Raw genomic sequence first — 24,825 nt, 5'->3', positions numbered from 1 at the left:
CTGAAGTAGTGCCTCTGAAGAGTCATTAGATCAAGGTAAAAAGTTGAGGGGAAAGAAGAGAAGCTTTCAAAATGGCTCTGGTGCTTTGGCTCTTTAGGTTACAGTAACAGTGGATGAATTGAACAGATTTGCTCATTAGATGTCTAAGGATCAGTCATTGCCTGTCAGTCTATCCTACTTCACAAGGTTGTCATGAGGGGAGAAAATGGGGGAGAGAAAACATTTACACTGCCTTGTGCTTCATGAAGGAAAAGTAGGGTTAAAATAAAATACATATATGTACTTAGGCTTTACTTCAGTTAGGGGTAAGAGCTCAGAGGGGTTAACAGTGTGTTCTTCAGTTTTAAAAAGAACAACAGGTCACCTTTTTCGGATTCTAGAAGTCAGAATTGGTATGTGAGGAATGTGTGGGGAGAGGCAGTTCGGCCGCATCTTTTCAACAGTGCCAAAGGTATTGGAACAATAAACCGAAAAGGCCAGGCTTTTATTAGAAAGCTGCTGGATTCTTCTGAAAACTTAGATCACCAAAGTTTATTTTTGAATGCCACGGTGAATGATAATCATTAAATAAAATCTCGCCTATCTGTTGGAAACCAGATTTTGCTGTTTGTAAAGTAGCAGAAAGGACGGTGAAGAAACAGAGTGCAAGTCCAAGGTGCAAACACTTCATTTGCAAACACTTCCCTTCTGGGTCTGCCTATGCAAATAGTTCTTTTTGATAGAAGAGAAGACAGAATACAGTGAATGGACTATGGGAGAGGAAAACGAATTTTCCATTCTCTGCTGCAGAGGAAAGGATGTATCTGTTCAAATGTTTAATAAGTGAGAAAAAGGTGTCTTTTCAGACCTCTTGGGCCAAATCAGTAGAAGCACAGTGGTCCAGAGAGAGAGGAGGCATGGAAACCTTTACATTGGCTTCTGTAATAAAATGTCTCTCTGCGCAAATATAATAAGCCTCTTGAAAGTGTTTCAGAAGTGTTAATCCGGGATCAATTAGTGCCACTTAATGTTTCTTTTTACTGTGAAACGTGAACAACAAAGTGGTTCATTTTAAAGCACCCCTAATGATGATGTGTAAATGTGCAGTGCCCACAAAGAGCATTTTACAAGGGGAATTTGAGTGCAGGCAGGTTTAACGAGACCTCTGGCTCGTTTGCGCTGCTGCATTTTTAAAAAATATTCTTGCAGCATAGAACTTGTTCTTCTGGAATTTGGTTGTAAACCCGCTCTTTGATCTGACAGTTTCTCATTGGGTGTACTCACAGACACACACCCCTTTGCAATCTAGAACTAGCTAGATTGGGTTCCAGAACTGATTTTGCATGCCCACCTCTGTGATGGTGACTGTTTCCTCATGCTTAGTTCCCACGTTGCGGGGTTAAGTAACAACCTAAAAATATACTAGAAAGTATTTATTAGGAATGTGCACAAATGCAGATTAAAAACAAGTTTAAAACATAAGGCCTGAATGGCAGGCTACAATACATGTAGCCTGCCATTCAGGCCTTATGTTTTAAACTTGTTTTTAATCTGCATTTGCGCACATTCCTAATAAATACTTTCTAGTATATTTTTAGGTTGTTACTTAACCCCTCTATTTTGTTCCCCTGCTTGTTTGGGTTGAGTTTGTGGGGCCTTTCCCCCACACCCCCTTTTTCTTCTTCTTTGTAGTTTCCACATTGCGACAGTTAACATCAAAATCCATTTATTAAGCAAGGCAGGAAGATCGCTCGGGGTGTCTAGTGCGGGCAGTTCTGGCCCCCAAACTGATGTCAGGCTGCAAATGGTATTTATTTTTAGAACATTTTGTATCCCACTTTTTCAGAAAGTTGAAAGCAGTTGACAACATGTACCCTTAATTACCTTGTTGAACGAATGGCCTGTTACGAAGATGGCACTCCCTGGTACGTTAGCCTCATTTAGATGAATGCCCTTTGTCTGGTAGGCAATGCGGTAGGTGGAGTGGCATTGCGGTAGGTATAGTGTTCTCTCTCTAATGGGTAGCCTGGGGGTAGCTGGCCTGGATTCACTTGCATTGCAGGCAGCTGCAGATGGGCCATGGCTGAGTGCTAGAGCTCACACTTGATATGTACTAAATAATCTCAGGTGGAAAGTGGGTTGGGGAAAGTCTTCTCCCTACCTGAAATCCTGCAGAGGTGGTCCCTGTCAGGGTAGACGGTTCTGAGTAAGAGGGACTCAGTATAAGGCAGCATCATGTGTTCATATGTAAGTAAAAAGCAGGAGTTAGCATGCTTTGATCTCCTGTGGGGGTGCAGATGTTGTCTTCCTGATGTATATGACAACTGGTTGACCATTGATGCTATGTGGCGTGATTCTATATTGTGCATTTTTTTCTTTCACCCTGTTTTCAAGGAGCTTTGTGCATGGTTTTCCTAGCCTGATTTTATCCTCACAACAGCCCTGTGAGGTAGGTGAGGCTGAGAGAGAATGGCTGTGAATCCAGTGAACTTCGTGTGGTTTTGAATACCTAGAGCGGGGATCCTCTTGCTAATTTAGTCATGAATGGCTCCCACTACTGCTTCAGGCCAGCGGTCTGCCGTGTTTAATCTGTCTCTTGTTTGATGGTTGTTGGGGGTTTTCCGGGCTGTATTGCCGTGGTCTTGGCATTGTAGTTCCTGACGTTTCGCCAGCAGCTGTGGCTGGCATCTTCAGAGGTGTAGCACCAAAAGACAGAGATCTCTCAGTGTCACAGTGTGGAAAAGATGTAGGTCATTTGTATCTACTCAGGAGGGGTGGGGTTGAGCTGAGTCATTCTGTAAGAGTTTCCCAGGGTGTGGAATGCTAATGGCGGGAGGCTTCACTGTATCCTGAGGAGGTTCTTTTGCATATGGATTGGTGCTTGATGTGCTAATCTTCTCTGCAGGGCTATTGTCGGGTGTGGAGTGTTTTGTTGGCCTGGTGTTTTTCAGAACTGGAGCCCATGCTCTGTTCATTCTTAAGGTTTCTTCTTTCCTGTTGAAGTTTTGCTTATGTTTGTGAATTTCAATGGCTTCCCTGTGCAGTCTGACAAAGTAGTTGGAAGTGTTGTCCAGTATTTTGGTGTCCCGAAACACTCCACACCCGACAATAGCCCTGCAGAGAAGATTAGCACATCAAGCACCAATCCATATGCAAAAGAACCTCCTCAGGATACAGTGAAGCCTCCCGCCATTAGCATTCCACACCCTGGGAAACTCTTACAGAATGACTCAGCTCAACCCCACCCCTCCTGAGTAGATACAAATGACCTACATCTTTTCCACACTGTGACACTGAGAGATCTCTGTCTTTTGGTGCTACACCTCTGAAGATGCCAGCCACAGCTGCTGGCGAAACGTCAGGAACTACAATGCCAAGACCACGGCAATACAGCCCGGAAAACCCCCAACAACCATCGTTCTCCGGCCGTGAAAGCCTTCGACAATGTCTCTTGTTTGTTTGTGCATGTAAACATTCATTTGCTCCTTTTTTTTGGTAAAAGGGTTTTTTTGTTTTAAGTTGTAAAACTGTTCCCCAGGGAGAGGTGAAGTGTATTAGTGGGCACAGGGACTAGCCAATCAGCACTCTGCACTGCAGGTTTCTGTTACCAACAAGTAGAACCACTTTCCTCTCTGCATGTTTCTGGAAAGAAGGCTATGTATCTGATGTAGAATTTGGTGAGTGTCCTTCCACGTGAGCTCCACTCCTCAAATAATGTTTCATCGCTGTGCATCCTTAAAGTCAGGGCTTTTTTCTGGCAAAAGAGGTGGTGGAACTCAGTGGGTTGCCCTCGGAGAAAATGGTCACATGGCCTGTGGCCCCACCCCCTAATCTCCAGACAGAGGGGAGTTTAGATTGCCCTCCGTGCCGCTGAGCAGAGCAGAGAGAAATCTAAACTCCCCTCTGTCTGGAGATCAGGAGGCGGGGCCACCAGCCATGTAACCATTTTCAAGAGGTTCTGGAACTCTGTTCCACCGCGTTCCAGCTGAAAAAAAGCCCTGCTTAAAGTGATGGGTTGTGTTTATACATCTCCAGTATGCTCCACTATATAGAATAACTGAGGTCTGGAAAAATCTTGAATGCCTCAACTTTTATTGGTAGTGCCTATGAATTTGAACCACTTTTAGCTCTCTAAATAGTGGTATCCTAAGAACTTTCTCTGGCCTGAATTTTTACTTTCTTCCTTATATTCTCAGTTACTACTTAAGACGTATAGGTCAGAAGAGCAGAACAAGAAAGAAAGAAAGGAAATAAAGTAGGAATTCCTCTTTCGCTGTATCCTAAGAACTTGAAATGCTTCCCAACTTTAGAACCCCCCTCCCCACCTTGGTAGCACTAATCTCTCCACCCATGTGTTGGATTAATAGAAAATCAATACATCTTGTTAGCTTTTGTTACTGGAGCTAAAAAATACCAGAGTTGGACATTTTTTGACATTTCAAAAATTGGAGATGAATGTGATCTTATTGCAGAGGAAGTAAAGGTCATCATGAATCTTGCTGCTTCTGCTCGCTTGATGCCAGTAAATGTTAGACAATTTATATATGCCTGAAGTGTCAAGACCGAATTGATAGGCAGCACGCTTTAAACCAGAAGTGGGTCTTAACTAGCCCACCTCCCTCTGTATAAAAGGCTGTGGTTATGTTCTGAGGTCTCAAGGTGACTGCCCCATTCTTGCATTTGGTGGGCGTTCACACATCTTGGAAGAAGCTGCCAATCACCTGGGCGGTAGGGCCCACTGTTCAGGTGACTATCAGTGGCTGTTGGCAATCCGCTGTGCCTTGGAAGGAAGTCTTGCAAGCGGGTCTTTTTTCTGGGGAAAAGGGGTGGGGGAACTCTCATCCAGGACAACTCCCGGGAGGAGGTGGTGTGCCTCTCAATACATGTGCACACACGCTCCCGGGACTGCACGATGACGTCATTTTCGGGAAGTAACGTCATCACACAGGCCATGGCCGCCCTGGGAGCGCTCCTGTGCTCCATAGGAGGGGGGATCTGATTTGGCCTGGATAAGGCTAAATTTGGCCCAGATTGGGTCTGAATCGGCATGGAATGGGCAGCTCCACCACAGGGGAGCACTCCCCTGCCCAGCAGTGGCCAGATCCCAGCCATTTCAGGCCCAAAACAGCCCAGATCAGCCTGCAACAGGCTGTTGCTACACGGGAAAGCACTCCCCCACCCAGCACTCCCTAAACTGGCCGTTTAGGGCCCGATCCAGGGTGTTTTGTGCCCAAAATGGCCAAACAGTCCAGAAATGGCCCAGATCAGGGCTGAAACATCCTGGAATGGGTTGCTGGGGCCAATCCGGGCCCCAAAATGGCCAAAACAAGCCATTTTAAAAATACTCACATGATACCAGTCAAAAGACCTTGCAAGGCTTGGGAGAAATAGGAAAATCTTGTACCAGGTCCTACCTTCCTTTAGGGATGGCCCCAGAGTGGAAAGCAGGGCTTTTTTTTCAGCGGGAACCTGGTGGAACGAGTTCTGGCACCTCTTGAAAATGGTCACATGGCTGGTGGCCCCACCCCCTGATCTCCAGACAGAGGGGAGTTGAGATTGCCCTCCGCGCTGCTGGAGTGGCACGGAGGGCAATCTAAACTCCCCTCTGTCTGGAGATCAGGGGACAGGGCCGCTGGCAATGTGACCATTTTCGCCGAGGGCGATTTAAACTTTAAAAAACTCCCCCATTGTTCCAGCTAACCCAAAGTGACGTCATTGTGTGGTCCTGAGTTCCACCACTGAGTTCCACCACCTCTTTTCCCAGAAAAAAAGCCCTGGTGGTAAGGAAAATTCATTCATAAGAAATACAGATAAGATTGGTGTGATTAGGGTTGCGAACACATGTTTTATGGAAGTACTGTGTCATGGATCCCATATTGCCTACAGCTTTTCCGCTTGCTGTGTAATGTGTGAAGCAGTCATCTGAAGCAAAATTTGCTTTCCAATGTATTAGCCTAAAATGGCTTTTGGACTTCTAATATGAGATCGTGCGAGGATTTTTTTTTTAAGGCTGAAGTACTGGAAACAGATTGCAAGTATCTGCAAGTAGCTACTGTATTTACAGAAGCTATCTCTTGTTGGCTTAGCAGAAAATCTCATCAGAATACAGTTTGTAATGATTAAAGTTGCATTCATAATTTCAGAAGAACAAATATAGCACTTAAAGAAAAGGACATGGGAAACAGTGTGAGCTTTGAGTCCTGGGGTTGGTCTGTGTTTTTCCTGGCAGGGCTCTTAAGTGAGAGATTGTGCCATCCTTTTGATTTTGAGCCTGTTGAAATCAATGGGCTTAGAAGGGTGTAACTCTACTTAGGACATCATTGTAAGAGCTACACAGTTGGCAGAAAGTGACAGGTGGTGCTTTTTCCTCCATTACTTCAAGGGGGAAAGATACAGGTCCAAGATAGTCACTCCATCCAGCAGATCATAGCAGTACAGGGTCCTTTTTGCCTCTTTTCATATTTTTATGCATATTATTGAGGAGGCAAATTGATGCATTTTGCTATCATGCAAAGATTTGCTCTTACTTAACTGTCTGCTTCATGCATTTACTGAAATAGAAAATTTTGCTTTTTTGGCCTGTTTAGACTTGCAAGGTAGCTAACAGTCGAAACATCAAATTAACTTGGCAGGCTAAAAACACTAACAACTAACTCCGTAGAATGAAAAACAGATGGGCCGTACCAGCAAACCCAAAATGGAAGGAAACTGAAAGGAAAAGAAAAAACGGCTGTAGCAAAGTCACAAACCTAGTTTGTCCCAAATTCCTCTGAAACAAAGCTGCCAACTGTATAAAAACCAAGGGGGATAGGACAGAGCAGGCCCCTGTGAGAACTGAATTTGCTGTCATGGGATCTCTAAAAAATCTGTGACCTGTGTAGCTTGCGTGCTGCATCTCTGACAGTGGAAGTACACTGAGGATGGCTCCTCCTGAGGTCTTAAATACACACCTAGGATTTTATTTTTAAACAAGCCATGGTTGGTACAGTGTTGCTTCCATTGTTCATGCCTCCATCTATCTCCTTAAAACTAACGCTAAAATTGACATCTGTACCCATCTTTTTTCCAAGGCACGTAGGTGAAATTTCCAGGTGATTCTGAATTTGTGCCTGTTTTTGAAATATTCCCACCAAATCTATGCCCATTTGGTTAGAAGAGAACTGACCATCTAGCTTTAGCACCAGGTCTTTTTTTTTTTAATCTTCTAGCTAATAGCAAGTTTTGGGATAGTAGAAATGTACTGTGGCTCAGTTCAGACAGAATGCATGTACAAACAGTATACAGTGTACACATTTTTTTCCTTTATATGTGTGTTGAGTAATTACACTGAATGCGTGTACAGCTGAATGTGTGATTGAAACCCCACATTTGTCCAGGAGCTGATCCCTGGTTTAATTCATAAAGAGAATGCATGTTAGCTCTGTCTTACAAACAGGTATACGCATGTACATGTGTTCAAGCTGTACATGTGTTCACTGTAACATAAGAACAGAGCTCGATAGTAGCTTAAATTGTGGTTTGTTTTGACAAATCCTGATTTAACCAGGGAGGGTGTCATTGTACAGCATACAAAACTGTCAAGAAGCCAACTTAAGACTCTGGTTTCAAATTCTGGTTTGACAAACTCTAGCTAATCGTGGTTGTGAACTGGCCTGCATTCAGACAATCACAGTAACCATAGCAAGTGTAATTCAACCATGTGATGTATGAATAGGGAACCAGATTTGCATGCCATACTGGAAAATAAGCAGTTGTAGTCTCTCTAATCACAGATGGTTTGGCAGGTTGGAGGGGTGGGGGGTGAGGGGAGCACTGTGCTGCAGAATGGACTGTACAGCCCCAGACTGCAGGGAAGGAAACTTTTAAAGTTCCCTCACATGAATAATCTCTGTAAGTGGGAAATTAGTCTAAGATACAATAGGCTAGACTAGGATTTTTAAAGAATCTTTTAAGATGCTTATTTTTAAAAAAATTACAGAGTTTTTTTTACATGAGGGAACTCGTGTAAACTCTCTGCACTAGCAATGTGAATGATACAGCTCATGCTGCCATCTGAGAGCCAAGCTACAAGTGACGCCTTACACAGGTTGGACACTTGTCAGCTTCCCTCAAGTTTTGATGGGAAATGTAGGCATCCTGGTTTTACAGCTTGGTTCTTCATTACAGCTGCAAGACCAGGATGCCTACATTTCCCATCAAAACTTGAGGGAAGCTGACAAGTGTCCAACCAGTGTCGGCGTCACTTGTAGCTTGGCTCTCATTCTTCTGCTTGCCTCAAAGGAGTCTGGAATGTGAACAGGGGTGGGCTTTCACTTTGAGCCCCCAGGGCAGCAGCCGGTTCATACTGCTTGCCCTCAGTCCCAATATGAAAATACCTTCTCCTTTTTAAGATACAAGCTTATTTTTCATCCATCATTTACCAGGAGTGTCATTTACTGCAGAAGAGTAGCTTTATTTATCTCACAGTTACTTCAGCCTCTCCGTTCCTTCCCAATGTCACCTGTCCCTTTCCTTAGTTTCTCTGAGGAAACTTTCCTTAGTTTCTCTGTCTTTATGCTTCCTGGATAAACAGCTCTTAAATTTCTACGAAGTATGCATTTGCTCGTGTGGAACTCTGTATGGAGGACTGGCTGGTGGTGTGACGTAGCTTGCCTGTGAATTGGTGGCCCTCCACAGTCAGGAAACAGATGAAAATGAAGGGGCTGGGATGTTAGCCTCCCAAATTGAGAGCCAGAGATGTAGTCCAAGTGGGAGCACCAGACAGTACATAGGTGTGCCAGGCGGGCTCTCTGTCTTTTTCCTATCAGCGTGTGTGTTCAGCATTTAACAGGGGCCAGGAAAGCCCCCAGATAGGAAGAGGAAGAGGCTTTGGCTGCCACTGGCAGCAAGTATTTGGAGCTGGGTGTCACTGCTCAGTAAGACAGACGTCCAGTGGCGCTTTAAAGTCTAACAAAATTGATTGCAGCATATGAAGTTTCTTGAGTCAGAGTTGACTTCTTCAGACATTCACGACTTTGGCAGTCAGTCACTTTCTAGTGTCTGAGGCACTGTGAAAAAGAGAGAAACCTCCAAAGGAAAAGTAGCTCCTTTCCCCCTCCCTGAGGTAGTGATCTTGAGCAAGGTGTGGCTGGGGGGGCGGGCTTCAGTTCTCAAACAAAGGTAGCAACACCTTATCCATATAAAGGAAAAAAGTTTGTTTACAGGCAAAAGGAGAAAACATTGATGAAATCTGGAAAGAGTTCAGTCCTAATTGGGGAATCTGTTTACTCAGGCAAAACACAAAGGCAAAGAGAAATAAAAACATAAATGCATCAAATTAGCTAAACACATTTCCTGTCATAATCTTTGTGTCCTGGGTTCAGCCACCACCCCTTACTCTGTATGTTCAGTTTTCCCTCAGTGTCATAAGTTGTCTGCACATAAACAGCTAGAATGTCGGGGGGGGAAAGGTGACAAAAAAGCCTTGTGACACTGTAAAGGCTGAGACATTTATTGTGCGTTAGTTTTTGTGAGGTCGAGCCCATGTTGGCAGATGCCTTAAGCAATAAGTTCCGTTGTATATAGATAGATGATACCCAAAGCTACAAAGCGCGCATCTCCATGCATCTGATGAAGTGGGCTTTGGCTCTCAAAAAAACTAACAGTGGAATCCTAAGCAGAGTTGCGCCCTAAGCCCATTGACTTCAATGGACTTAGAAGGGTGTAACTCAGACTGCACTATAAAACAGCTAACTCTCAGGATGAAAAAGACTAGGCTAGTTCCTCCTTGCTTGAAGTGGCAAAGCCCACAGGGGGTAAAGGGGTGTGTGTGCTGAGGTGATCAGAGTTGGAACCCGCCCCCCCTACGTTTCTTCATCTGAAGCACTTCTTAGCCAAGCTCACTTTTAGTTTGGCAAAAATGGACTCCCCCCTTCTTCGGTTTGTGTGCGAATGGAGCAGCCACTAATATAGATGGCTTTAAAAGAGGATTGGACTGATTTGTGAGCTCCCTCAAAACAACTAAAGGGAACCTCTCCTTCCAGAGGCAGTAAACCTCTAAATAACGGTGGAGGAACCAACATCAGGAGAAGGGTGGGACACTGTGGAGACAGGATGATGAAGTAAATGGACCCCTGGTGTGATCCAGCAGTGCTCTTCTTATGTTATGATGACATAAATAAATAAATATGGCGACCCACATCATGTCTGGTTTGGTCCTAACTTTCTCTAAGATCTGGTTCACACATGAAGGATCATGAGGTGGTAATGAGGACGCGGGTCCCTGAGGCGATGGAATCACATGCAGATTGCAGGTGTTGGATTCCAGTTTGGAATGTTCAAATGTGCTAAAAAACAACAACGTTCCTCTACGGAAATAGCAAGTAGCATAGCTGGGAGAAAGACCCTACCACCCCTTCTCTTCGCTTGCTGTACTGGTTTTCTTTACACAGGGACTTTTTAACACAGGGAATAACTCATCACTCTCTACCTGCCGTCTGAAATGAGAGTTTACTCTGCCACCTCAGCATTCTCCAGTCTCATTCCCATCTACATGTCTGAACCAGGCTTATGTTGCTCATAATTTTCATTTACAGACTTTTGCCAATAAGCATCTTTACAGACGTGCCAATTAAATTAAATGTGGAACTTGGCCCTTTACGTGAAGTGGCTCTTGGATTCTCATTTGGCAAGACTGGAGCCGTTGTTCTTTGAAAACCAAAATGTGTCCTCATTAAGAGAAACATCCCGCAGGGCTTTTCCTTATGCATTCTCTATAGGATTTGAAACCTGTCCTTATAAAATCCTGAAGATTAGAGTGGATTCTACTTTAATATCTTCTTTCATTCTCTGCAACCAATATGAGCTTGTGGGTTGATAAGAGACCAGTTCAATAATTCTGTAACTTACTCCACCTAAGCTGTGGAACTTAGAAGCATGCATTTCCGAGGCGCCCGCGGCTGCAGAGTGCTGTTCAGGCAAGTATGTAAGGATTTTCAGAAGATAAATTGCCTTGTGAAAATTCTCATTTTCACCTAATACTTTTGAATATAAAATAGTGGCCGGCAATTATTTTAGCCCGCGGGACAGTTTAGAACACAGTACTGGGGGTGAAGAAGCCATGTTTGATTTTCTTTCTCTATTGCTGTGCTTCCACCTACCTACTTATTGCCAGCTGAGTCTGAAAGTTTCAGAGTTGTGCTGTGAGCAGGCAGCCTGTGCATTTCTGTAATGTGATCAGAAAGTTGGCTGGCCAACAGTGCTCAGAAGCGCTTTTGAGAGAGTGGCAGTTCAATTGGTGACGCTCGTGGGTCAGATTTTGGTCCATATGTGCTGTTGTCTGCTTATCCTGGGGTAAAACCACCACAGAAATAGTCTTTGCAGTGATTGCAGATGTATAACACTACTAGCATGCATCATAATGAAAGCAAGGGAGTTTATGATTTAATGTTACTGTAGATGACAGCAAGAGAGGGACCGGACAGGTTAATAAGGCGAAACAAACCTCAAATAAAGCTGATCTAAAATACTCTGAATAAGTCTGAAGATATTTGGTATAAATCAGACCATTGGTTCGGGATTGTACTTTGCCTAGTAGTAGCTTGTCAGGATATTGAGGTGAGGTGATAGGTTTGCATTCTCTAGCAGAGCAGCTGGAATTTTTCCCTTCAGCGGAAGAAGCCTTTGGCAATGCATACGAATATTTATCTAGTGATTTTTAAAATCTGTTTCTAAATTGCCCTGTGTGTTTTGTGTAGATTATTTCTGTCAACGCAAACTGTGAGCATCAGAACGTGAAAAACTGGCAGTAAGAGAGGCGGAGGCATCTGTCTAGCTGTGTGCCAAGTCACCAGCAGTATTCATAATTTCCCACTTTATAATAATTGGCATTTAGTTATATTCTCTTCTCAGAATTTGTGTTCTGACTCGTGTGTTATGGGAGGCAGTTTAGAAAGATTGCACAGGACTTCTCACACAGCAAGAAAAAGATGCAGTAATTCAGAGTGTAAGATCTGTTGACCCACTGTGGAATTGTTGTTACCTAATAAAGGAATGACCCTTTCATGAAAATGTATACAACACTCTTGCTAGTTTTTAAAAGATACTTGCTGGTAAAATGGATTTCGGCCACTGTGCTCAGCAAGCAAAATGCCAAGCGCTATCCAAACAAGATTAAGCCTTTTGACATCACATAGATTGGAAGAGATAATGTGCATAATTTGAAACCAGTGGGTATACTCAATCTCAGACAAATCATACTGTCTGTGATCTGTCTTCAGTTGTCTTCTTCTTTGACTAGATTCTTTCTTCGCAAATCTAATAGATGAAACAGCACTCTGATTTACAATCTGTACCACTGATAAGAGACTGCTGGTTAGCTCCAGTACCTGACTTTGCTACAATTTATTCAGGCAGGTTTTCCTGTGTTACAGAGTTGACAGCCGTCACAGGTGAAGCCTGCATAGAACTGGGTCAAGTTAAGGAATCAAAACACAGAATTGATTCTTGAGCCATAGTTGTTTTGGCAAACCATAAAAGCCTTTCTGGCGAGTGATGATCCCTCTGGCACGAGTCCCATGTTGGAACTTTTCATGTGATCCGGCTTGGTTGATTCCACTGTCAAACAAATGCCCAAAACACATTTCATTAGGCAGGGGTCATTTCGTAGAAAAAGAGTGGAAGGAACTCATTAGCATAACTCATTAGCATACCTCATTTGCATATGCCACACCTCCTGACATCACCTATCCTGGCTGTTTTGGACCCAATCCTGGCCGTTCAGGGCCGAAATTGGGCTCAAAATGGCAAAAAGGGGCCCTAAATGACTGGAAGTGGCCCTTTTGGGCCTGGTTTGGGGCCAAAATGGCCCAGATCAGGTCAGTGCTGGGCAGGGGAGGGTTCCCCCACCCAGCGCCAATCCAATCCAGGCTGTTTCAGCCCCAATCCAGGCCGAAACAGGCCCAAAATGGCTGAGAGTCAGGTGGGCGGGGCCACCTGACATGTGATCTCTTTGGAGAACTGCCAGAACTGCTTCCTGTGCGTTCCCCCCCCCCCCGAAATGAGCCCTGTCAGTAGGGATAATTGGCTCCACCCAAAGCTGCATGATCAGCTACCTGTCCCTGTAAGACCCTTCACTTGCACAGGGAGTAGGTGATAGGTAATGAAGATAGGAAATGATACTTTTTTTTAGCCACTCCATTGATAATCTCAATAGGGCAAACTCTTTATTTCCCTGCAAGTGCCTGATCTGTTTTTAAAAAGCATCTGGATTTATATATAGATTTGCTCAAAGTATGTAAACTACTTTTTAGGCTTATTAAGCACAAAAGCAGCCTATGCATTTGTAAAAGAAAATAACTAGAGATGATTTTTTGAGTAAGACATCCATTTAATTTTATAGATCCAGAGGAGTTAGCCGTGTTAGTCTGTAGTAGCAAAATAAAAAAGAGTCCAGTAGCACCTTTAAGACTAACCAATTTTATTGTAGCATAAGCTTTCAAGAGCCAGAGCTCTCTTTGTCAGATGCATCTGGCGGGGAGGACTGTGGTTATCGAAGGCTTGTGCTGCAGTGGAATTGGATAGTCTAGGGGTGCTGCTGAACTCTTTTTGATTTTGCTACTACAGACTAATAGGGCAAACTCCTTTGAACCTTTACACAAGCAAACTGATCCCCACACCAAAAGGAGCTGTCTGCATCTCCATATCAAAGGAGTTGTTTACATCCCCCCTCTCCTCCTCCCCCCTCCCCTCCCCTCCTCTATATTTGACCAGTTTCCTTCTGCCCTCCATGCATCTGACGAAGAGAACGTGATTCTCGAAAGCTTATGCTACAATAAAATCGGTTAGTCTTAAAGGTGCTACTGGACTCTTTTTTATTTAATTTTATGAATTTGGAAAAGCACCCTTTTCCAAATCCAGGAATTGCAATTATTTAAATTAATTACTATTATTTTCAATTTAAAATGGTATGGATTGCTTTTGTGGTAGCTGTCTAAAGAGAGTGGAGGGAAGAAACCCCCAAACTTGATAAAACTTTGAAAAAAGCTCTTTGTTCACTGGATAAAAATCTTTGTTCAACAAATGTTGATTGTTGCATTTGTTGTCCATTAGATGCCTTCCATCATCTTAGCTTCTCTTTATGTCCAGTGTGCTACCGCAAAGATCTCTGGATCTAGGAGGAAAATGTTTGATTGAATTTTGCACTTAGGTAATTTTAGAACCTTGGATTTAATGGTCTTACAGCCCCCCCCCCCCACATTAAAGAGTATACTTGCAAAACTGCATCTTAATTTTGGGGGGCCCTGCTGAGCCCATGAGCTGGAAGCCCAAAATGATTTATTTATTACTGACTTATTTAGAGAATGCATGTGCTGCCTCTCTAGATAACCGCTAGAGGCAGCTCACAAATAAAACCAGTACAATAAAATCATAAAAATGACAGGATAAATTATTGATATGAAAAGCAAGCCATTAAAAACAACTTTCATCCCAAAGTCCAGACTTAACACTACCACCGAGCATTTCCAGGTAAACTTTCCAAAAATGTACCACCTCCTGTAACTCTCTGTTGCTATGTATGTCTTTGATAAGGTTGGGTAGCCAGGTGGTCGCACCTCTTGCTTTATATAGGTGGAACTACAGCCAAGTTTCCATGATACAGCTTTGGCTAACCATTTCTCTGTTGCGAAGGTGAATTTTTCAGTGTTGGTTCCAAATTATTTCTTATTTAAATAAACTGATGGCTGTTTCATCCTTCTAAACCTGTATTCTACATCTCCTTCACTTGGAAGTAATGTCTGTTGAAACGGATAAGCTTCAATTCCAAAGCAGTGTGTTCAGGTCACCTTGTTCCTGCATCTTAGTGCGTAGCCATAATTACTATTCGTTTTCTCTCATCCTCAACAGGAATCCTCGTCTCCATCCTTGAAATTGTCCCCTTATTCCCAGGGCACAGTCCGGAGGATTATATTAGAGAATCCTGAACAGGTAAGAAAACTTGTTCACTGTTAAAACTACCTGTCTCACAGTTCCTGTACATACAGCCTCGGTGTTCAGGGCAACACATATAGGATTGGAACAGAACCAAACAGGCGGGCCCCACTGCTATCACCCCTTGTCTGTGCATTCGCCCAACAAAATATGTATGTGTGTGGACACCAATCTCATGATCAGTGATTACTGGGAGAGAGTCTACCCATGCTCATTAACATGCGCATAAGTACTGTGCTGAAGGAAACAGTTGTAGGTGGGGCCAGTATGCTCGGTTGTGAGTGGGGCATGGAGACAGATTGCTCAGTTCCATTTCCCCTTCTCTGTGTATGGGCTGTATATACACACATGTATTGTATATAGGGCAGGCAATCCATGTCCACAAGGGGGAATCAGACCTGTTGGGGGTGTGTGTATCTGATAATTGCAAGTTGACTTGTTCTTATTATAAAGCAAAATAATTGTTTCAAATTCTCCAGTATTTTGACTGTTGAATTTACTTTTTGCTGTTTTTCTTTGGTGCTAGTGATATTCAGCCTGGCTGACTTAATGCTTTGTTCTGGAATTCCGATTGGGACTGCTCCTTTGTTTCTCAAATGTTGCTGTCTTAGAATCAAGTATTTTTGTTGGTGCCATTGGAAAGTTCAATGAGTCCAGAACCCAGCAGCTAGGTTGTGAACAGGGTTTTCTGCAACAAGCGTATTTTTCTAACACATAGAGTTCTAGCTCCCAGTTTCCAAGTAGAGTTCGTTTTGACCTATAAAGCTCTGAATAGTCCAAAATTGTTTTTTTTTAAATAAAATTTATTCAATGCAATAAAAAGATACACATAAGAAGAAGAATAGGGACAAGGCCATCTTGTCTGGCTGAACCATATAAACCCTGTGATATTAAGAACTCCATTTCTTACACTTGGCTGTGAGATCCATTCTCTACACAACCCAATACCACAAAGAATCTAATCTGGATGGCTGTTAGTTTAACCAGTGTGTAGGTCTTGTATTTTCATCAGCCAATCATGCATTTTGGACCTCTTGTTTTTTGTTGTCCTTGTTTTAATTCTGATTTTTCATTTGTGGTTTTCTTTTTTTAATTGAACATGTAAGCAACCTTGAATGCTGGACACAGTGGGATGAATTTTTTATTTTTTCCAAAGTAAATAAATAATAGTTGTACCCAGGGCTTTTTTTCAGGAGGAACGCGGGGGAACGGAGTTCCAGAATCTCTTGAAAATGGTCACATGGCTGGTGGCCCCGCCCCCTGATCTCCGGACAGAGGGGAGTTTAAACTCCCCTCTGTCCGGAGATCAGGGGGCGGGGCCACCAGCCATGTGACCATTTTCTCTGAGGACAAATCACTGAGTTCCGCCACCTTTTTTCCCAGAAAAAAAGCCCTGGTTGTACCATTTAAACATGTAAACCATTTGTTTTTTTTATTTCCAGGAGCCACTGTCTCCACTTCTGAGAGGAGGGAATAATGTGATCATTGAAAAAACAGTAAGAAAATACGAGCTGCTAAATCCAGAACAAGTAAGAGCATTCCTTCCTTTGCAAAAAAATAAATTTAAAAAAAATGGTTGTTTCATTCTTTTGATGGACTTTTGGCTGACTGTGAGCTAATATGAGAAGTGGTACTAGAGGCTGTGTAGCGGTGGCATTAAGGGTCGGCATTGCTCAGCAGATTCAAAGGGTTGGCATTGCTGGACAGGATCTTGCCCTTAGGGGGCACTGTTGTGTAGCTGCAGTGATCAGAGCTTGTTCTCTGTCTCTGGGTGGGCAGGAAGTGCTGGCGTTACACCTCCCCCCCACCCAAGGATTAGGTTTGGCCATCCCTCCTCCTGTTGTTGGGGTGCATACCACCTTCCTCTTCTTCCCCTCCCCTGCCAGGTAGCCACAGCGCAGTCATCTGTGGCCGGTGCGTGCCACTGGCCCCTGATACTTCACTTGCCGGAGCAAATCCTCAGCAGTCTGGGGCAGCTGCTGCAAACTAGCAGTTGTTTACCAGCACGGGTGAGCAAGAAGCAGCGGCAACTGGGAAGATTAGCTGGCAGCTTCCCTTCCCTCTCTGTCTGTGTTGCAGTTGCCTTGAAGGGGCCCTGCTGGACAGGGTTCTTGCCAAGAACCCCCAAAGCCTGGATTCAGACCCTTTTATGCGAACCCCTAAATAAGCCTGTTTCCCAGATTGCTCCCCTCCCCCCTTTATATTAATTCTTTCTCCTCTGTACACAAAGGCAGCACCTGTCCCTCTCTGGCTAGAGGAGGAGGGGAGGGGCAGAGAAACACTCAGGAACACAAAAGGCTCAGTGCTGTTCCTGCAATGAACGCCGTCCACAAAACAGGTGAACGGGAGCCTGCCTTCCAAAGGACTGAATGGATAGTGTCATTTTACACTTTCGATTTCCCGGAATGACAGAAAGTTCTTTGTATGGGCTTAGTTTTCTTGTACTGGAGAGGGATGATATTTTTGTAATGTGTGCTGACAGAGTAGATGGGCAAGTGGCGTGGACAGGCAGGGCAAACCTTTAAAGCAGTATTATCCACAAGCAGCAGCAGCACCTTGGCGTCCCCATCAGAATCTTCTTTGCCATTTAGCTGCAAAGACTCCGGGTAGGCAGGGACCGAACGCTGGACCAACTGAAGCAGCAGTCTTGCCCCCTGAAAAGTGGCTCTGATGCCACCCAGGCCTGGATTTCCCAGAACACTTGCCAGTAGCATGTTAGGCTGCAGCTGGTCAGCAGGGAGCCTGAGTGCTAAAGCAAATGGGACCAGAAAGACCCAACCAAGGACTCAATCCCAGCATCTACCCGCCAGTCCTATAGCTGGTCTCAAGATGGCCTCAGTTTCCTGGCTTTCTTTTTTGAATAAATTAAATCCAGTGCAGACGAGCAAGGCTGGAAAAGCCGGAACCAAGAGAGCAGGGGAATGTCTTGGGCTCAGCATGTTCTATCATAGACTGGTTTGGAAAGTGACCCCAGGGGACATTTTCCAGCTGTTGATCAGTCTGTTGGCGTCCAGATCTCAAAGAACCAGCCGCCGCAGAGTACCGGTGTGTACTTTTGAAAAAGGATGCCTTCCAATTACTGAAGAGTGAGCTACGCCCTAAAGGGGACAGCACTGACCTCAAGGGCTTGGTTATACTCACTGCCATTTCATACCTGTCCAAGTGCTATGGGCTCCCAGCCAAGACTCTGTGGAACTCTAAGATTTAGGGTCTTCTACCAAAGAATTCTCAGGTCACCATTCTGGAATGCCGAAGAAATGATTTGTCTTAAAAATCAGGCATGGGGAAGAGGGTGATTTGGAGCAAGGCCTCAGAACTGGGAAGGAGGGCAGGTTGATATTGTCATCGATAATGTCATTTCTGCAAGTGATAATAGGCCTATTTAGGCTGCTTTAAGTCATGGTAGGGGGTAGGGGGAGGCTCACACAATTCAGGTCCCTGTCTCTCCCCTCCCCCCCATACTGGGGCTTAAAGCAGCCAGGTGGGCATGGGAAGGATTTCAGGTTGGAAAAATAGCATGGGGGAGAGAATTAAAGCCACCCTTCCCTAGTGCCACATCCGAGCCATGATTGGCTGTGCTTTCCTCCCTGAATAGTGTTTCAGACAAATTACATGTCCCATGTTCCAGTCAACACCTTGGAAGATTATAGACGCAGAATTATTTAGAGAAGCTGTGATGGATCAATCGTCCACCTATGTGTCTTCCATATTTTTAATCCCACCCTCCTTCTGCATAAATCAGGTTCCTCTGCTTTTCTATTTTATCCTTACAACAACCTTGTGAGGTAGACTAGGCTGAGAGGGAGAGGGAGAGACTGTTGCCTAGTGAGTTTCCTGGTTGTGTGAGAATTTGAACCCATTTCTTCCAAGGCCTAGTCCTACATTGTAACGACTCCACTCCACTGATTTGAAACTACTTGCAACTAGTTCAAAATATGGAGCCATAGACATGCTTTCTGGTCTGTCTATCAGATGTGGACCAATGTGGGCCAAAGTATATTTGAAGAACTAGCAGAAATGCTTTTTTATTTATTTAAAACATTTCTGTGCCCCCTTTCTACCCAAATAGGGTCACCAAGGCAGCAAATATTCAAACATTTCATCATTAAAACATTTAAAACATATATACAATAATTCAATAAAAACAGTATGATTCAACAGAAACAATTCAGTACAAATATATAAACACACATAAGACTCCAAACCAGGGAGAAGGCCAATAACAGTTATTGGAGGTATGTTAAATGGAACAAAAGAGCCCCGTGGCACGGAGTGGTAAGCTGCAGTACTGCAGCCCAAGCTCTGCTCATGACCTGAGTTCGATCCTGGCGGAAGCCGGGTTCAGGTAGCCGGCTCCAGGTTGACTCGGCCTTCCATCCTTCCGAGGTCGGTAAAATGAGTACCCAGTTTCCTGGGGGTAAAGTGTAGATGTCTGGGGAGGGCAATGGCAAACCACCCCATAACAAGAAGTCTGCCAAGAAAACATCATGATGCGACGTCCCCCCATGGGTCAGTAATGACTCGGTGCTTGCACAGGGGGACTACCTTTACCTTTACCTTAAATGGAACAAAAAAGGTTTTCGCCCTCTAGTGAAAGATAACGGTAGAGGGAGAGACGCAAATCTCCTTGGGAGGAGGGTTCTAACGTTTTGCTTGTAATGATCATCGATGCATAGGAGCATTTAAAGGTTCTTGTTTCAGAGTATTAATATTTTTCAGTTGCCCGGTGTACGCTGGGGTTAATACTGTGACCGATGTGGGCAACTCATGGACTCCCCACGAACTCCATTTCCTTTAGGAGAAGCAGTACCACTATGCCCTGCAGCACACGCAGGCCGACCCGTGTCAAGTCAGCCAGCCAGTGGAACGTGTTGTCCAGCAGTGTCAGCACACGCAGACGGGCGGCCCTTGCGATATAACGCCCATTTACGTCAACGATGGGGGCAACCACACTGTGAGGAAAGTCACTGTTCAGACCTGTGAACCGGTATGAATAACTCCCACGCTATGTTTCATTGTTTCCCTTTGGTGGGGGGGTTTTTTGGGTGGGGGAGGGCGTGCGTGCTTGGGGCTAACCTTCTGGGGAGGATATGAATGTCTTGGGTGGGGTACAGCAGCAAAGAGGTGGAATTCTGATGTTACGGGCAGGTAAGTCTGTTGACGTATCTGTACAAGCATCTATGTAACAAACAGTACAGTAGATGGAACACTACCCTTAAAAACATAACAACATAAGAATGGCCATGCTGGATCAGGCCAAAGGTCCATCTAGTCCAGCGCTCTTGTTCACACAGTGGCTGACAGCTGCCTCTAGGATGCCCACAAGTAGAATGACTCGCTACAGCACACACCCGACATAGAGGCCTCTAGTACTGGAGGGAGTAGATATCCATCATGACTAATAGCCATTGCTGGCCCCATCCTCCGTGAATTTGTCCGCTCCTCTTTTAAAGCCTTCCAAGCCACATCCTGCGGCAGTGAGTTCCACAGGTTAACTATGCCCTGTGTGAAGAAGCACTTCCTTTGGGCTGTCCTGAAACCCTTTTTGCTAGTTCTCTGACAGTGCCGTCCAAAGCAGAGTTACCCCACTGAAGTCAATTAACAACTTCATTTCTACACTGCCTTTCTCACTGAGACTCAAGGCAGAGGTCAGTTGACTTAGAAGGGTGTAACTCTGCGTAGGATGGCACTGTAAATCATGTTACACAATTCTGCCTGTCTAGGCTTAGGAATTGGCTTTTTGGATGACATTTTGACCCATCTAGTCCAGTATCCCGTTATCAGCAGTGGCTTGTTGATGGTCTTGGGAACTTGCAGTCGGAGTACTGTGGCACCTGCCCTTTGTTTATTCCTGGTTTCCTGTTATAGAGAATCTGCCTCTCTACTTCTGAGCTGGATTGCATGATTGACAGACGCAAGGATCCTGGATCCTTCTTGCATTCTCCCAAACAGCGCTTTCCAATCTTGAGAAAATTTATTCCCCAGGTTGTGAGGCCTGTGTGGACAGGTTAGGAGACTGCAGTGAGAAAGGAGAAGGGGACAGGATCTTTCCTTCTTCCTCTTCCCTCTACAGAGCTCTGCTGACAGAAGAGGCAGAAAGAGCAATTTTATCCCTTTCTCCCTGCCCACTGCAGTGTCCTGACCGGCAGGGCTAGCAATTCCTTGCACAAACTTTCCTTTGGAAAGTACTCCTGGAGGAATGGGAATGTGCGAAGGATCCATGATGGTCAGTGCCTTCTAATAATGGATCACAGGATGCAGCCCCCTCTGTTTCTGTTGCCGTCTTTCCTAAATTTTTCCCCTCTGAATGGAGCTTTCATAAGATTGGTTAAAATGGGCAGCGTCTTTGCCCAGGCAGGGCCTTCGGCTCTCTGTTGAACAGACCTCTAAATTCCTCCAAAGTCAAAAGTAAGACACAATTTGTATTAGGAGTCTGAGCCAAAGAGAATTTGAACATGGGAAATCAATGGGACTTAAGCACCTGTAATTGTATCTTGGTTTCAAGCCAAGTCCTTAAATGCTCTCTGTCTGGTCTGGGGTGTGTGCGCGCGCGCGCGCACGCTTGGTATTATAAGGCCAGAATTTGAACCCCTCCTCATCCCTGTTGTAAATTCTTGCATTAAAAAACCCAAACTCACACTGGTTAACATACAGTATATTCCTTCAGAGATCCTGGGAACTGTGTCTGTATGAGGACGTTAAGAATTCTCTCTACCTTCCATCTTGTAAATCCACAGTCCCAAGGAAGGATCTCTTGGAGTGAAGCGGTAGCAATTAATTTACAGGATTTGCTGCCACATAACATGGTGGCAGCCATGAGCTTATGATTTTTAAAGCTTCTCAGACAGATTTGCGGAGGTGAGTCTGTTTTTATGTATTTATTTACTTCATTTATTGTCCCCGTCTCTCACTGAGACTCAAGGCAGATTGCAACCGGAAACAGCACAGCAAGAACAGACTAACTCATATAAGGAATACAATCAGAGAACAATACACTAAAAGCACAGTATAATACCAACAATAAAGCAGGAATACAAGACTGGAGAACAATGTAGTGGTGCATTACATTACATGCAAAATTAAGTACAAAGTTAGAGAACAGTGCAAGCAAAACAGAATAAAATACACAATAAAGACTGCTTTAAATTTCACAGGCATTATCTAGGACATTATTCACTGTGTTGTAGCACAGTGGTTAAGTGGTTCGGCTGCAAATCAGCACTCTGCTAGTTCAAATCCCACTACTGCCATGAGCTTAGCAGGTGGCCTTGGGTAAGCCATTCCTTTCAGCCCCAGCTCTCCAGCTACATTGTGGGGTTATAATAATAACAGTAAATTGTTCACCACTCTGGGTGAGGCACTGATCTGTCTAGAAGAGTGGTATAGAAGCATTGTTGTTGTTGTTGTTGTTGTTGTTGTTGTTATATAATTGCTGCCCTGAGCAATTCCATTTGGGAGGGCACCTGTCCCCTGTGGCTCAGTGGCAGAGCATCTGCTCGGCATGTAGAAGGTCACAGGTTCAGTCTCTGGCATCATCAGCTAAAAGGGTCAGGTAGGAGGTGATGGGAAACAAAAACTCTACTTGGCACGCTTGGCAGCTGCCAGTCTGAGTAGAGAAAAGTGACTTTGATGGTCCGTGGGTCTGATTCAGTGTAAAGCAGCTTCTTGTATTTCTGTGTTCATTTTACGCATTCTGTGGAATAATAGGAACATGGGAGCTCTTAGTCATGATGGCTAAATGATACCTCCAGCTTCGGAGGCAGTATATCTTGTAGCTTCAGTTTGTTGGAAGGGAACAGTGGCTGGAGGGTGAGCTGTTGCCTCTTTGCCCGATTTGGGGGCTTCCCAGAAGGCACTCTGCTGAACAGGTTGCTGGGTAAGATGGAGGCTTGGTCTGAAATATCAGTACTCTTACGTCAAGCTGATTTTGGGAGGGAACAATGCCGATGCAATTCCAGTGGCTGCCCCCTCAGTCATAGGCAAAATGTTGCAAAGAAACAAGATGGCCTGGTTTTCAAGGTGTTACAAACAGGTTCATGACTGACTCAGCTTTTTAATTTAAAAAAAAATTAACTTTTAAGTGCCTGCTGAAGTTGGAACATTTGTAGCTTGCAGGAGCACTTTTGCTCCCTGTTTCTTCTCTGATGGTATCAGGCCTTAAGTTGCCATATCTCCTTCTTTGCTTCCAGCAAATGGCAGGCAGTTTTTGACATAAGTTCTGGCAGCACAAGGCCCTGGCAGCAGCAAATTATGGAATGAAATGTAGTAAGGTGGAGCTCCTGAGAGAGAAAAGTCCAGGGCTTTTTTTCAGCTGGAACACGGTGGAACGGAGTTCCAGCACCTCTTGAAAATGGTCACATGGCTGGCAATCTAAACTCCCTTCTATCTGGAGATCAGGGGGCGGGGCCACCAGCCATGTGACCATTTTCACCGAGGGCAGTTTAAACTTTAAAAAACTCCCCCCTTGTTCCAGCTTACCCAAAGCAACGTCATTGTGCAGTCCTTGGAGCGTGCGCACACTTTGCACATGTGCATGTGGTACCAGGGGCACTACCTTCTGCCAAGAGTTGCCCCCTGTGCTGGCAACCCACTGAGTTCCACCACCTCTTTTCCCAGAAAAAAGGCCCTGGAAAAGGCTGAATCATAGTTGTGTGAACCATACTTGGGACTCTTGGCCCCGGGACCTTGGGCTTTCAAGAAAGCAAATGCTCATCGTGGGAAAGCAAGGATTGTGGCTTAGCCAAGCCTATTTGGTGGTGTAAAGGGGGAGTCGACTCGAGATGAGCCTCTTTCTCCTGTTACCCAGCATCAGAATGCAAAACGTTCAGCTGGCTGAACTTGTTTTGTGAGGCCTGAGAGATTCTACAAATGAAGCTAAGTAGCGTGCCCCACCTGATTTCAGTCTTGCATGAAATGCTTTAAAAGTTACAAATGGAGATGCTTGAACATCTGGCTTAGGTCCTGTTCCCCAGTTACAAAAAGGGAACCAATTTTTTGATGGACTCTTTGTCACTATGTTTGTTCCTAACAATGCAAGAAGGCACAGTTGGCTTTTTGCACATGCACATTCTCACACAGCCCAACTGAGTTCTGCTCCACTCCCTCCTTGCTCCGTCGCTGCATCAATCAGCAGAAACCTATTTAAATTGTTAAAACAGTTGCAGATGATATTAAACCAGTCACAACCAAACTTTTTTTTAAAACGTGCCCACTGTTCAGTGTTTGTCTGTAGCAACGTAAATGGCTGCTGATCTGTTAGGATCGGCAGTGTTTTTGTGCATATGCTGTTCTGGAAAAGGCCGCTTGGCAGGTATTTGAGACATTTGGTACCAAACCGAACTGTATGACTGGCTCAGGTGTGATGATCGCAGTCGACTGTAGTAACTTCAACTGCCAGACATGTCCACTGTGAAATTTGCAGCACCGCTAGATACAAAGCAAGAGTATCTCGGGTTCTCTTAGGAGCCATGGCATAACTGATTGATACTAACAGATCTAAAACATGCGAGCTTGTTTAAAAACATAATTGCAGGATCATACCAAGCTCCTGCACTCTCTGCAGGTGTTTGGTCCACTGGATCTACCTTATGTTCATCCATGCTGTATAGCTCTTTGGAACAGAGAGCGTGTGTGTATGCACATATGCTTCTATATGTGTATGTTTTCCTAATTTAGGGCTCTGAGCTTCAAAACAGAGCTCTACATTCTGTAATCCTAGTCGCATTGCAGTGTTCATTGCTTGTCTTTTTGCTGTCTGCCTATATAGGTGTTTTTTTGAAGGGGGGCGGTTATCCTGTAATCCTCCTTGAGTCTCATCAAGATGGGCAGACTGTAAATAAAATTTAAAAATATTAAAACAAAATAGGTTGGAATGATTTT

The 24,825-nt window shown here is 44.5% G+C and overlaps 1 protein-coding gene across 2 annotated transcripts in view; it reads left to right on the top strand.

Annotated features, from left to right (window-relative positions):
* Positions 1–24,825, top strand: part of POF1B (POF1B actin binding protein) — a 46,963-nt gene that overhangs the window by 6,152 nt on the left and 15,986 nt on the right. For both annotated transcript variants that reach the window (XM_054996062.1, XM_054996060.1), the window contains exons 2-4: positions 14,863–14,943; positions 16,389–16,475; positions 19,745–19,933. In XM_054996062.1, the coding sequence (XP_054852037.1) occupies positions 14,863–14,943; positions 16,389–16,475; positions 19,745–19,933 (357 nt within the window). The remainder of the gene's footprint in view (positions 1–14,862; positions 14,944–16,388; positions 16,476–19,744; positions 19,934–24,825) is intronic.

Source organism: Eublepharis macularius, chromosome 13, assembly GCF_028583425.1.
Source record: "Eublepharis macularius isolate TG4126 chromosome 13, MPM_Emac_v1.0, whole genome shotgun sequence".
NCBI classification, from domain to species: Eukaryota; Metazoa; Chordata; class Lepidosauria; order Squamata; family Eublepharidae; genus Eublepharis; species Eublepharis macularius.
This window is presented reverse-complemented; position numbering and strand designations above follow the sequence as displayed.